The sequence below is a fragment of the Chanodichthys erythropterus genome, chromosome 12 (genome assembly GCF_024489055.1).
Source record: "Chanodichthys erythropterus isolate Z2021 chromosome 12, ASM2448905v1, whole genome shotgun sequence".
NCBI lineage: Eukaryota > Metazoa > Chordata > Actinopteri > Cypriniformes > Xenocyprididae > Chanodichthys > Chanodichthys erythropterus.
Window position 1 is genome coordinate 9,560,167 of NC_090232.1, and position 13,937 is coordinate 9,574,103.

At 33.6% G+C, this 13,937-nt stretch overlaps 1 protein-coding gene across 2 annotated transcripts; it reads right to left on the reverse strand.

Annotated features, from left to right (window-relative positions):
• Window positions 1-1,998: 1,998 nt before the first annotated feature.
• On the reverse strand, window positions 1,999-10,678 carry socs1b (suppressor of cytokine signaling 1b). 2 transcript variants are annotated; one of them, XM_067404934.1, is made up of 7 exons: window positions 10,602-10,678; window positions 10,421-10,491; window positions 9,882-9,974; window positions 9,618-9,723; window positions 8,437-9,462; window positions 3,967-4,554; window positions 1,999-2,996 (listed from the first exon to the last, which is right to left on the reverse strand). In XM_067404934.1, exons 5-7 carry the CDS (start codon window positions 8,542-8,544, stop codon window positions 2,964-2,966), a joined length of 729 nt encoding a protein of 242 aa, XP_067261035.1. In that variant the 5' UTR covers window positions 8,545-9,462; window positions 9,618-9,723; window positions 9,882-9,974; window positions 10,421-10,491; window positions 10,602-10,678; the 3' UTR covers window positions 1,999-2,963. The 2 variants fall into 2 exon arrangements, with proteins under 2 accessions (XP_067261035.1, XP_067261034.1); XM_067404933.1 differs by lacking the exon at window positions 1,999-2,996 and having other exon boundaries at window positions 3,353-4,554.
• Window positions 10,679-13,937: the final 3,259 nt, after the last annotated feature.

Consider the following 13,937-nt stretch of genomic DNA (forward strand, 5'->3'; position numbering starts at 1 on the left):
TTCTATAAACTTGCTACAGCTACTGTGTGTGTGTGTGTGTGTGTGTGTGTGTGTGTGTGTGTGTGTGTGTGTGTGTGTGTGTGTGTGTGTGTGTGTGTGTGTGTGTGTGTGTGTGTGTGTGTGTGTGTGTGTGTGTGTGTGTGTGTGTGTGTGTGTGTTTTGTTTATATTACATTGTCGGGACCAAATGTCCCCACGATGTAATATAAAACTGAGTTCACCTACATCGCGGGGACCAGCCACCGGTCCCCACAATGTAAATTACTTAATAAAAATACTAAATGATGTTTTTGTGAGAAAATAAAGGTGTGCACAGTTTCCTGTGATGGTTAGGTTTAGGGGTAGGGGTAGGGTAGGGGGATAGAAAGTATGGTTTTTACAGTATAAAATGCATTGCGGCCTATGGAAAGTCCCCACAATTCACAAAAACAAACGTGTGTGTGTGTTTTCAATCATGACAACTCTCGGAATAGATTTAAACGGAATTTATTAAAGGGTTTTACTAAAGGGTTAGTTCACCCAAAAAACGAAATTTCTGTGATTAATTACTCACCCTCATGTCGTTCCAAAGCCATAAGGCTTTAGTTGGTCTCTGGAACACAAATTAAGATCTTTTTGATGAAATCGGAGAGCTTCCTGTCCTTCAATTGACAGTCCACGCAACTGAAATTTCGATGCTTCAAAAAGTTCATAAAGAGATCGTAAAACAAATTCATATGAATTGAGTGGTTTAGTCAAAAATTTCTTATGAGACTCAATCACTTAAAATGATGAATAGATTGAATTTAGGCTTTTAGTCACATATAAACATTGATCAGTGAACATAAACAGAGACTCAACCGAACCTGCTTGATGCGCGAGAACAAACCTCTTGCTGAAGCTCAAACGTGCTGCGTAACACATTAAAATGAACCTCATTGGCACAGGATTTTTCCAACCATTTCTTCTACATGTGGTCGGTGTAAATCTGCAGAGGGCTCTCTTACCCATCTCTTTTGGACATGTATATTTAAGTGGTTTTCTGACATGTATAGTTTTGTGTTCAAGCTTGATCCAGAGATTGCATTATTTGGATATTCTGTTTCTTTGTCAGACCATAATATCTCTGTACAAAGCACCATTATTTATGGAATGATTATTGCTAAGAGCATCATTCTAAGACTTTAGAAATCGGATACTATTCCTCAGTTCAAGACCTGGTTGACTTATCTTACTGGAATATTGCATATGGAAAGAGTCCGGTATGGAATTATGGGTAACCTTGATAAATTCTACAGTATATGGCAACCATTCATGGATCATCTTAACCAGTTAAATGCTAGCTCTGGTCAGTAATGTAAGACATAATATGCTGTCTGCTCCGCCTTCTACTGAATGCTTGTTTGTTTGTGCTTTACTACTGGAATTGCATATGCGTCCTGTTCTCAGTCTTTTTATTTATTTATTTTTTCTTTTTTTTTTTTCTTCTTTTTTAAACATTATTATTAATGGTTGATGATATTAATAATTATTAATAATCTTTTATATTGTTGTTTTTATTGTTAATATTATCACTCATTGATTCGTATATATTTTTTAAAGGTCATTTTTTGTTGTTTTTTTGCCTTTTTTAAAATGTAAAATTCTAATAAAAATACTATTTAAAAAAAAAAAAAGAACCTCATTGGTTCTCCCACTTTAAGCAAGCATGCTTGAGCTTCTGTTTACCACAACTGATGTGTGAGTTGATGAATGTTTATATGTGAATATAAGCCTAAATTCAGTCTGTTCATCATATAAAGCGATTGTTTCTCTTTAGAAAATTTTGGAATAAACTGCTCAACTCATATGGATTAGTTTTACAATGTGTTTATGAATTTTTTTGAAGTGTCAAAGTTTCAGTTGCGTGGATTATCATTGTAGGGACAGGAAGATCTCAGATTTCTTTAAAAAGATCTTCATTTGTGTTCCGAAGATGAACTAAAGTCTTACGGGTTTGGTACGACATGAGAGTGAGTAATTAATGACAGAATTCATTTTTGGATGAACTAACCCTTTACTAAGAATGGAATGTACTTAGTCTTGGATCTGCTTCTCTGCTGATGCATGAGTGAAGGCTACTGACGAAAAATGCACATAAATAAGCAGATAGGCAAGTTGAGCCAGTTTCAAAATCTGCTAAGGGGTAATTAAATGTAATGTCAGAATCCGAATGCAAAGTTTCGGCGTAAGAAATGTCTAAAAACCAACACGTTGAACGATGTTCACTAACCCTGCAAAGTTTTTCAGTTGGATTGGTGTTTATTCTCTTTAGCATCCTGTATAAAGTATTTCACTCCGTTCCCTGATCATTCATATTCAATTTCAGCGAGTGAAGAATAAATTTATACTCATGCATTATGTATTACGTACGTTATTGTTTCTTACAGACAGCATGTTGACGCTGCTCAGGCCACCATTTTCTAGCATTTTCGTCCTCATTTTGACCCTCACTCTCTTCACACTCTATTCAAAACATCCAAAGGGTGTGGGTTTTCCAAGAAATGCATGGACCTCTGCTTCTCGTAAATACTATACCGTGTATCATGCATGTTATTTTTTTGACAAACATTGATGTTGTGATATTCAAATGATGTGGATTTGAGATGGATCGTAAGATAATAATTATTTATTTCTTAGCCAGCAAGTATACAGTGAAGTGATCGACTCCCATGAGTGTATGTCAAATGTTTTTAGTTCTAATATTCCAACCAACAGCCAGCCTAATTTTTTGACGGACGTGATAACTATGAAACATGCTAGAGACATTATGCTTTTTGTGTAGTTCATTTTAGGGAATGAAGTTTATTTTGTGTCTTAAATAAATTACGTCACTCAAGAGACTGACATGTTTGGCTTGTCAAAAATGCTGCATTCATCAAAAATGCACTGTAGACGTCCTCTCCTGTGTAGCCTATGGTATGTGAGTTATTCAGTACAGCATAATCACAACGGATGTCTTTGTTTCAGTTTTCTGTCCTAAAAAAAAAAAAAAACAGTTTTTCACAAGAACAAAGCATTTCTTCCTGTTTTATTCTGCTATGGAATTATCAAAGAAATGTGTAAGTACAGAGTTTTCCTGTTTTTGTATAAAGATTAAGACAATAAAAATATATAGTTTTAAACAAAATTCAGATATTAATGTATTTGCAACGCATATTTTCCCCTAGATGGGGCCATTTCTGTAAAACTAGTATGTGAGAGGTTTCTGATTCTTTTTTGGGTTGGGCTGAGTTACAAGAAACTAACCAAAGCGAAAGGGAAATGGAGAGAGAGGGCGGTGGGGGGTGGGGGGGATGGAGAGAGAGAGAGAGATGACGATGACAGCTGTGAAACACATAAAATAACTTATCTTTATTAATATTAAAAAGCAGTCCCAAACAAAACAAACAACTGTACTTCTCACTGAAATGCATATTTCTGCATAGCAGAATGACATTGGTATACAATACTATAGATTATGTAGTCTACATATTGTATATATGTACCAATATGTAAAATAATGAACTGTTCATACTGATATTGACGTAACCAGTGTCATGTGGTCAGTGGTTTACATTCATATATAAAGACAGACAATACTATTTAAAAGCGACTAAGTGGTCTAATCATTCATTTTACACAAATACAAACTGACCAGTACCAGCATGATTGTTATAAAACAATCAAAGGCCAATTGTGGTGTTGTGCTCAACTTGCTGCATGTCAAATAAAACATTTTGTAGTGCTTTTTTTTCTTCTGAGAATAGTCCAAACGATCACTACACATATAAATAGTAAATACATGTTCTAGTTGGGTCAATGAAGACTACAGTATCCTATGAAATGATCAAATAAATGATGCTTTGTTAAAAAGCTGCAACATCTGTAACTTCAACTTCAAATAAACAACACACAATCATATACTAAAAGGGTACAACAACAGAAATTCTTTAAGTTTTTTGCTCACAGGTAGTTGGTGAATACTATCTTTCCCATAACTCTGCATCACGGCTCTTCTTGCCAGCTCTTGTAGGCTCTGTGGCGCATCTCCCCGATACGGCATACTCAGACTCTTTTTTGGGGATGCAATATAGTATCCTATCAGGTGGAAAAGGCAAGTGAAAGTATGTTTACTCCCCGCTAAACTGAATCCTCCTCCTTTTAGGAGCACCCGCACACTGGTCGGGCCCTCGGGAGCCCGATAGCTGAGAGTGAAGAAAACATTTGCCTGCATGCTGTCCCGGATCAGGAACGTCCCAAGAGGGAGTTCGGCCAGTCGTGCATGAGCTTCGTCTGCTTCCATGGGACCCCAGTAAAATCCACTGTGGTTCAAGTAATTCACAGCCTGGGTGATGAGGTCACATTCCTGCTGGTCCCGAAAGGGGTGAAAGTGTGTGGGTGGCTCGGAGCAGGGTTTAGGGGGTTCGGCCGGCTTGGGGACTGGGCCCTGTGGCGCAACTGTATGGTCAGAGTCATTATGCTGGACCATTCTGAATCGGGGCCCACTCATACCATTCCTCCATGGTCCCAAAGCATAGATGAATGGTTCTGCAGCCTGTGCAAATGAACAAAGAGTACAAACATCAAGAGGTGGGAAGAGCTCATGCCCAGACACATTCAAGATCTGCGAGTGTGCGAGAAAGTGCACGAGACATGAGACAGTACATGAGACAGTGCGGTTGATTTTAAGCTCAGCTTTAACCCTCTGGTGCTGTATGTTTTGGTTTTTTGTAATTTTCTGCTTCATCGGAGTGGAATCATGGATATGATTTGAAAAGGTTAAATCACCACATTGGAAAGGAATGGGAAGCGAATTTCATCCACTGGAAACGTTTGTTACTGCACCTAAACAAAATCTTATACTGAAAGCTCAATTTTTGATATATCAACCTCAAATTTGGAACCCAACTTGTTTACTTGTTGAGCTTTCAACAATGTTTAAGTTAGAAATGTTATTTTTAGGTCTATGCTTAAAAATTGATTAACAGGTAATAAATGGATAATAACTATTCCAGAAATATAATTTAGTGCCATACAATCCTCTAAAAATACTATATATATATATATATATATATATATATATAGTGTGTGTGTGTATGTATGTATGTATGTATGTGTGTATATATATATATAGTGTGTGTGTGTATGTGTGTTTGTAGGTATGTGTGTATATATATATATATATATATATATATATATATATATATATATATATATATATATATATATATATATATATATATATATATATATATATATTAGGGCTGTCAAACGATTAATCGCGATTAATCGCATACAAAATAAAAGTTTGAGTTTGCCTAATATATGTGGGTGTACTGTGTGTAATTACTATGTATATATAAATACACACAAATTAATGTACATATTTAAGAGAAATATGTTATTTATGTACAAAATAATTTTATTTATATAATAAATTATATAAAAATATAAATAAATACATATAATTGTAAATATTTCTCAAATATATACATGAATGTATTTGTATTTATATATACATAATAATTACACACATTACACCCACATATAATAGGCAAACTCAAACTTTTATTTTGTATGCGATTAATTGCGATTAATCGTTTGACATCCCTAATATATATATATATATATATATATATATATAAAATACATACATGCATACATACATACATACATATATGTATGTGTATACAGCTATGGAAAAAATTAAGAGACCACTTAACATTGATTTCTGAACTTGGAGTGGTCTCTTATTTTTTTCCATAGCTGTATATATATATATATATATATATTATAAAAAACATTATTGAACTAAAATATAACTTTTTTTTTATAAATGTTTTAAAAATTGGTCTTTTTAACTGCCACACTAACAGCACCAGAAGGTTAAACAATTTATTTACTGGAAACAGAAAGCAAAAAGAATTTGACTATTTCTATGAAGATGACTCATAAGACTCAAAAAGCATAAAGAAAATTTTGTTTTAAAATAAGCCAAATCAAAGTCAGTGTGGCGTAACCAACATGCAAGATGCCAATTTGTTGCTGTGATAAAATTACCATAAAACAGAAAAGCAGACCCCTCATGACACTGTCAAACAACTTTTACATTTTTTGAAAAGGCACATTTTGTTCAGGTCAAATAGGATATCCCTTAGAAACTGTTTTAATATTAATACAAAAAAATAAATATTTAGAAAATGATTATTATACACTGATGACTGCGTACTTCACTCAAAGTGAAAGTATTTTTCACTTGATGGTTACAGGTGACCACATTTGTAAATCAAAATAGAAAAGTACATTTTAAGAAAAATGTATGAAACCAACATGAATCCATCGATTGCATTTAGAAGAACTTAGCATACATGTTTTAAAGTAGATTTTAAACTATTTCTCACTTTTGTCAACTCGAAAACTTTGTTTTATTTATATTTCCCTCACTCATAATATTCTATGAAAACAATATTTATATCAAACTTTAAAAATATATATATATATATTTTAGGCATATTTTAAACATCATAAATATGCCTAACACATTTTTCTATGTATGTTTATTTATTTTATTTTCTTTGCTACATAATTCTTCTAAAGTCTTGATGTTATAGGTTCTTTAAACGCGTTGGTTGTAACTGTTAGCAGAGGAAAAGCGAAGCCCCCTGCCTTCTTAAGCTGAAATCCTTTAGCCTACATAAGCTGAATGTTTTCTCGAAAGAACTCAGATAGGCATCACATGAACTGAATTAAGACGGTTCTCGTGTGTAACAGGCAGAACCTTTTCAATATTCGATTATCTGTCACCTACGTGTTTCAGAATAACCATGAAGTTATATGTATACTGAAAAAGGTTTCCATAAAACGGTGTCAAAAACATGGAGAACGTCACGGTGAAATTAAAGGTGACAGAAACACCTCCAGCCGCTCGCAGATCAAAAACCACTATCCAACTTACCGCAAATGCAGTTTGATGTTGACTAAGCCAGACTTCTCCACAACTGTGTACAGATTTCCTGCGATGCTACATTTTTAGTTGTAACATCATTGTTAGGCTGACCATTACAAAAGAATACCGAAAGCGAAAGTTTAAAAAATAAAAGGCGGTCTCGCCTGTCACCTCAATAACTGGAAGATGACATTTATTTCCACGAACTGCCAGGACTGTATGGACTCAATGTGTCCAACCGTCTCTTATTTAAACCATTCTCTGCACTCAATGTGTGATATGCAGAGTGAAATCCTAGATGTAGGAATGCGGTTGGATTTTGGCATCTCTCTCATTCAATTCAATAGGCTTCTCCTTCAAAATGGCGAAGATCTTGGCGATTTAAGCAAATAATGCATATATAAAGCCTGATATAAGCAAGCAACTGCAGTATATTCACTGACTGAAATTAATATGCATGCTAATTTTATTACATTTTCCTGATATTAAATGTGCACTTTTGTTTCACTTTCACTTTGGACGTTTTGGTTTACTTTAAATCACGTGATCTTCTCCAAATCATGGACAGGTTAATCGTTAAAAGTATCATGTCTTAGACCTGGCTTACTTTTATCAAGACTATAACCCTAAACACTGTGGATTACACACGACAGATAAAAATGAGTCACACGTTTATGAAAATAAAATTTTCATAGACTCGGAAAACAGCAGAAATTACACTATTTTTGTCATTTATACATGTATGAGAAGTTTACAAACATAAGATAGCTACATGACATAAGATACACAAATACATTATTGTTGACAATGTAGGATTGGGGTTTTGTAAGTAATAAACTTAGAAACACAACTCATCTTGCACCATTTGTGCTGCAGACATTATGAAAAAAAAAACAAGTCTTGTTTCTTGATGAAGCGAAATGTACTTTTCTAAGGAATCAGACTTTCAGTTTTTGCCTGGTAGCAGATAAAATCCCATAGACTAATGTAAACACAGATCATCCTTTAATGCAAATGCAGGTCAATATTATATAGCATCTTACATTAAGATTATTGCTCAAACAGAAAAATGCATAAATACTCATTTAAAGGTGAAGCAAAACGTAAACAATGTTAAAGTGTCCGGTTTGTTTTTAGTGTGCCAATAAACAACAGCATTCACTGGTAACTGGAAACACATTTTGGAGTGTAAACAGATGCTGTACAGTTAACTGTTCATTCTGTAGATGTCTTTAAGATAACTTTAATCAGACCATCTGTAAAAATATCTGATAAAACTATATCCATGACAGGAAAAGCAGAAAAGATTTACCTTGAATAATTCATCATACATTAGGTTATGATGCAGTTTCATCAGAAAACACTCCCAAATCCATAAATATCTTTAACAAGTATGAGGTTGCTTAAAACATAATTAATCATTATGCACTTCATTATATTTTAATCTATATTTCCTTTTTTTTTTTTTTTTGCGGATTTTGAAAAAAATACCTTGCACTGCACTGCAGATGAATCCAAAGATGAAATTTCACTTGAAGCAATGTGACCTTTGAAATGAGCCCCAAATTCCAAAAACATCAACTCTTGTGCCAGTGACATCAACTGCCTGATGTACCACAGCACCTGCACAGTCACCTAAAGAGAATTTACTATGGCTGTTCACTACTGCCCTATCTTTACAGGGAAAAAAAACTCACCACAACCCCCTCATAGACCTGTATTCAGGTGCTCTTTTATTTCAGTTTCACTTTAGCTGGGCTCTAACACATTCATGTGTAAACATTTGATGATTGCTGTAAAAGTGTGTGTGTATGGATACAAATAATATAGTATGCCATGTCTAAAATGGGAAAAAAATCAGAGAAAATTGGATTTTTAAAGGAAAGGGGTAGTTTTTCAGTCATGTGTTGATTGCCATAATAATGGAATATTGCAGACTGATGAAATCAATGGAATTAAATTAAGCTTCACTTTCAGAATGATGCCCAAACACAATTAACTGAAATGAACATCTTGAAACAAAAAGCAGAAAAACATATTACAACAGCACAGCTATTTCGGAAATACTTTCTGTGCATTTCATTTTACAGGAAAACGTCCAAATTTGCACTCCTAGTTTCACTAACCTAAAATCAACAGCTGTAAAATAACCACCCAATTTGCCTTTAGAGCAGATAAAGCAAACCGCTTCCAAGAAATGTACTTGACAAAAAGCTTACACTGCACTCTACTGGCAAATGACAAATGCTTTAAAGTGAGTGAGTGAGTGTATATTATTACTAACAAAAGTGAGTGACGTGACTTGTAGCTAAGTATGGTGTCGTATACTTGGAATTTGTGCTCTGCATTTATCCCATCCAAGACGCACACACCGTGAACACACACCCAGAGCAGCGGGCAGCCAATTTTTGCTGCGGCACCCAGGGAGCTGTTTCACCTCAGTCGTGGTACTGCGTCTCGAACCCGCAACCTTTGGGTTACAAGTCCGACTCTTTAACCATTAGGCCACAACAGCCCCTAAAACAACAAACAACATTGCAAATGTAATCATTTTTTTAAATGACAATCTGTGTAACATGTAGAAACATAAGCTTCATTAACCACAGTCCTCACATATAGTGATAGTAAATAATTTATTGTATTTTTAACCCCCCAAAACTTTCCATTTGTACTTTATGAGGAGGCAGATGCTGTTTCATGTTCCTCCTTCCTGCTGCTGCGTCTCAGCATGTAGGCAGCAGCTGTTAGAGCAAGAATACCATATGTGGCAAGAACAAACTGGAAAAGGGAATAAGCGGGAGAAGAAAAAAAAAATGACACATTGAGATAGTGGTGACGTGAGCAGGAGATGTTCTGGTTATCTTTGATCAGTCAACAATCTGACATGCTCTTAAAAGCAAACTGTAATTCTTTAATAATGACAAACATGAACTTACATTTCTGCGTCCTTGTAATGTGTAGCTGTTAAAATGCTTCCTCCATCCTATAAGTTCTGTTGGGGTTGGTGCTTCGATCCCAAAGAGCTGTCTCTGTCATAAAAATACACAATACAAAATATTAAGATATGACGCCATGTCCACAAAAAAAAAAAAAAAAAAAAAAAAAAAAAAAGAATTGGTAGGTGATATCATCATACTTTTATGTATGCCAATTTACTAAAAACACAATATGCATATGGCATTTTTATTATACTGTAATATTTAGTGTTATATATATGTATTTGTGAGCAACTCCTTATATAATGGTAGAGACTTCAAAGGCTAATTTTCATGTTTGTTCATTCATTCATTTAGGCCTATTCATTTATTTATTTATTTAACATATAGGCCTAATGAACAAGAGTGATATATTTTATATGTTTTATTTAAATATTTTCATATATATTTTATTTATTTAATATGACACCATGCATGGCTGCGATATGTTGAATAATGTATTATTATTATTATTATTATTACTATTATTATTTGTCTACCTTCACTTCGCTGATAAGATGACCAAAACTTGTGAGCGGAATCCGTGTCTTCACGGGGGAGGTCGGCATGTCTAGGCACAAAATACATATTTTAAAACGTGTACTGCTGTAAATCAAAACAAATGACGATGGAAATATTAGTATGTCAGTCTTGAAATGTATATAAAACCTCAACACTTACTGTATTACTCTAAAAAATACAGTTTCTACAAGGGCATACTTCGGTTGTTTACAACTGTGTTTAGTTCCGGAAATTTATAATGTCAGCTCAGCATCCAATTAAAACTCCCCTAACGAAGACTTTCAGCCAATGGCTGCAGGTTTGGAGGCGGGACTTAGATGTGGTTACGCAAATGATTTAAAGCGCCCGCGTTTGAATTTTGGTCAACATTCATTGTGTAAACGAACGTGCTAACCGATGTCAGAGGATAGGAAGTTACTGAGGCGATGGGCTAACGCACGGATATCTTTTAACGCTTTATTCCTCTAATGTGACTCCTCCAAACTAGTGACATAAATTTTAATAAAAGTGTCTTCCTTAAGGACACAATGAATTATTTTTTAAACTCTCCGTTTCCCAGATCCAGATTATCCTCTGAAAACATTATCCCATGGTTAATGACCCTTGGCATTTGGATGTTTAGTAGTGCTCTGAGATGTTTAAAAACATAAGATATGAATAACTTTATCATCTATAATTGGGGTTTTTAGCTTAATGATCTTAGGAACATAATTCGTCTTGCACCATTTGTGCTGCAGACATTACGTTATGTTTCTTGTTGAGACAAGATGTACTTTTCCAAGTAGGCTAATCAGCCTTTCAATTTTTGCCTAGTATGCAGATAAAATTTCATATAGCCTGCTTACTTTGAAAAAAGACATTTGAGGCCAGAATATCAAGATTTGATGTATGCTTTTTAGCATTAACTGCAAGGTTTCCTTTCTGTCCCATTAGTGTAAAACAGGTTCAAAAGTTACTTATAACAAAATGCATTTTTCTGTATGTGTGTGTGTACAATAAATTCGTATTTATATGGGAACATGTATGTGTATATATGTGTATATGTTACAACAGACTTCTAGTTCCCAGGATGCTTTGCTTCTGACTGTTAAAGGAGAGTAAATGTTAAAATTAAGTGTTATTTCATTTTTTTTTATTTTTTATTTTTTTTGCTCAATATTGATATAGGGGGAGATCTGTTAGTGTTTAAAGTTGTATTATTTTGGAATTTAAAAGGTTTTCTGGTATGTGTGAGTTTTTGGGGTTACCACTGTGCTGAAGAGTAGAGTCTGTGGTTAGGGTTATGATTGACTAAATACCATTAATAATAACTTTATTTAAAAAGTAATGGCTGTGCATGCTATAGAACAGTGATAGTCTCCTTGGTAGAAACTTTAGTGCAGGTGTGCTTTTGTTAACTAATTTGAAAAAAAACCCGAAATATTTAAAATTTAAATAATTATAAAATATAAGAAATGTGTTACATATATATGTACAGTACCATATCTGATCACATATAAATCTATATATTATGAAGTATATTACTGAATATAAAATTACATACATTATGATATATCAGTAAATATATTATCACATATTTTTCAATATATGAAAAGCAGCAGTTCCTTATGTATTATTCAATATATTGTAATATATTTATGCAATACACTATTCTGTATATTTTCAAATATACTGTTAAATCATGTAATATATTGATCATTCATATATATAGGGAAATATATTTTCTTTCCATAAGGGTTATGCTTTCTGCATGCACTTCTCTTTTTGATTCTTTGTTATAGGAGTCTGCATGTTTACACTAAACATGACGTATTCATTTTGTCAATATCTAAAATTGAAACAATACAAAAAAAGGTTGTTGTGCTGTCAATAAGTCAAATCAACTGAAGCAGAAATAGAAAAGTAGCCTTCATGTGTCCCAGGTGAATTGAGGAAGTTGTTTATGTCTGATATGGGCTTATGCCTCTTTTCACCTGCCACTTACTGGTTACACAAGGGAGGAGTCATCTTGCAATTTTAGATTGCCTTTTACCAGAGGAACTACTGAGGCCAAAAAAGAGAAGGCTTTTTGACATTTAATATCCTGTCAGAGTGGAAAAAAAGAACTCTCATCATGATATTGCAAATTTCTGCAACCAAGGAATCAACATAAAATCAAAAATATAGCCATTTAAATTAAATGTGTAATAAGCATGAGGATCCCAATATTTTACCAGGAGTCTTCTATTTTGTTTTATTTTGCTACGCATGTAAACCCGAATAAGTTGGTTAAAAAATGTAAAAATTCAAAGTTTAAGCAGAACTGGCAGATTTTTATTTTGTACTCATACATTTTAATTGTTCTTAACTTGAGTACACTAATTCAGGGACGACAAGTCCCCCTAATAATTAGAATTGGCCAAATTGTCCCCCCAATATTTGATATAATTGATGCTGCTCTGTTTTAGGCTGGTCTGCCTCAGCAATCTAACAGCATTCATCACTGACAGAATGAGTGAGCTGGCCAATCAAATCGAAGAAGGCGGGGCTTACTATTCACAGAAGATGAATGCGAATTCCAATGCAACGTTTTTGTTTTAGCAGTGAAAGACTACATAAAGAGTTAGTTGCTAAACATTATTTTACGACTTGAAATATTCAGAGACCGACAGTAATATCCAGTGATACTACTCAAAATTTGTATGACATTTTGCTGTTTTCAATTGAAAACATGCTATTATTTAACTAATATGATAAATGTAATTCATAACTGAATGTGATGAAACAAGAAACATTTTATGTTTTTGACAAATTAGACATACAAATAAGAGTGATTATTTAAAAAAAAGTTGCAAATAGTTTAAATTGATTACTTAAGTTAACTATAGACCTGTAACTTTTACCGATCTTATTTCTTTTTCATTATTCCCTTAATCCCTTTTAATTTTTTAATTATTTAATTCCTTTTAATGATAAAAAAAATTAAAAAATACCCAATAAAATAAATAAAGCCTGGTTTACTGAAATCACGTGACTTGGGCAGTTTGATACGCGCTCCGAACCACTGATTCCAAACAAATGATTCGTTAAGCTTTGAAGCTTCATGAAGCAGTGTTTTGAAATCACCCATCACTAGATATTGTTGAATAAAGTTGTTATTTTGTTCGTTTGTTTTTTGGTGGTGCACAAAAACTATTCTCATAACATTATAACATTAAGGTTGAACCACTGTAGTCACATGAACTGTTTTAAATATGTCTTTATAGCTTTCTGGGCATCTGAAAGTGTTAATTATCCATGCAGGCCTTACTGAGCCATCGGATTTCATCAAAAATATCTTAATTTGTGTTCCAAAGATGAACGAAGGTCTTACGGATGTAGAACGACATGAGGGTGAGTAATTAATGACAGTATTTTAATTTTTGGGTGAACTAACCCTTTAAGTTTGTCTAAATTAAAATAAATAAGTTCATAAATCTCAAACCAATGAAATAGTTAAATTAAAATATATAAGTT

Excerpts from the sequence above, each read along its gene's own strand:
- socs1b (XM_067404933.1), bottom strand. The coding sequence starts at position 8,544 with ATGTCACTGGCACAAGAGTTGATGTTTTTGGAATTTGGGGCTCATTTC. Across the intron at positions 4,555-8,436 it reads CATCTGCAGTGCAGTGCAAG|GCTGCAGAACCATTCATCTA; the intron begins GTATTTTTTTCA and ends TCATTTGCACAG.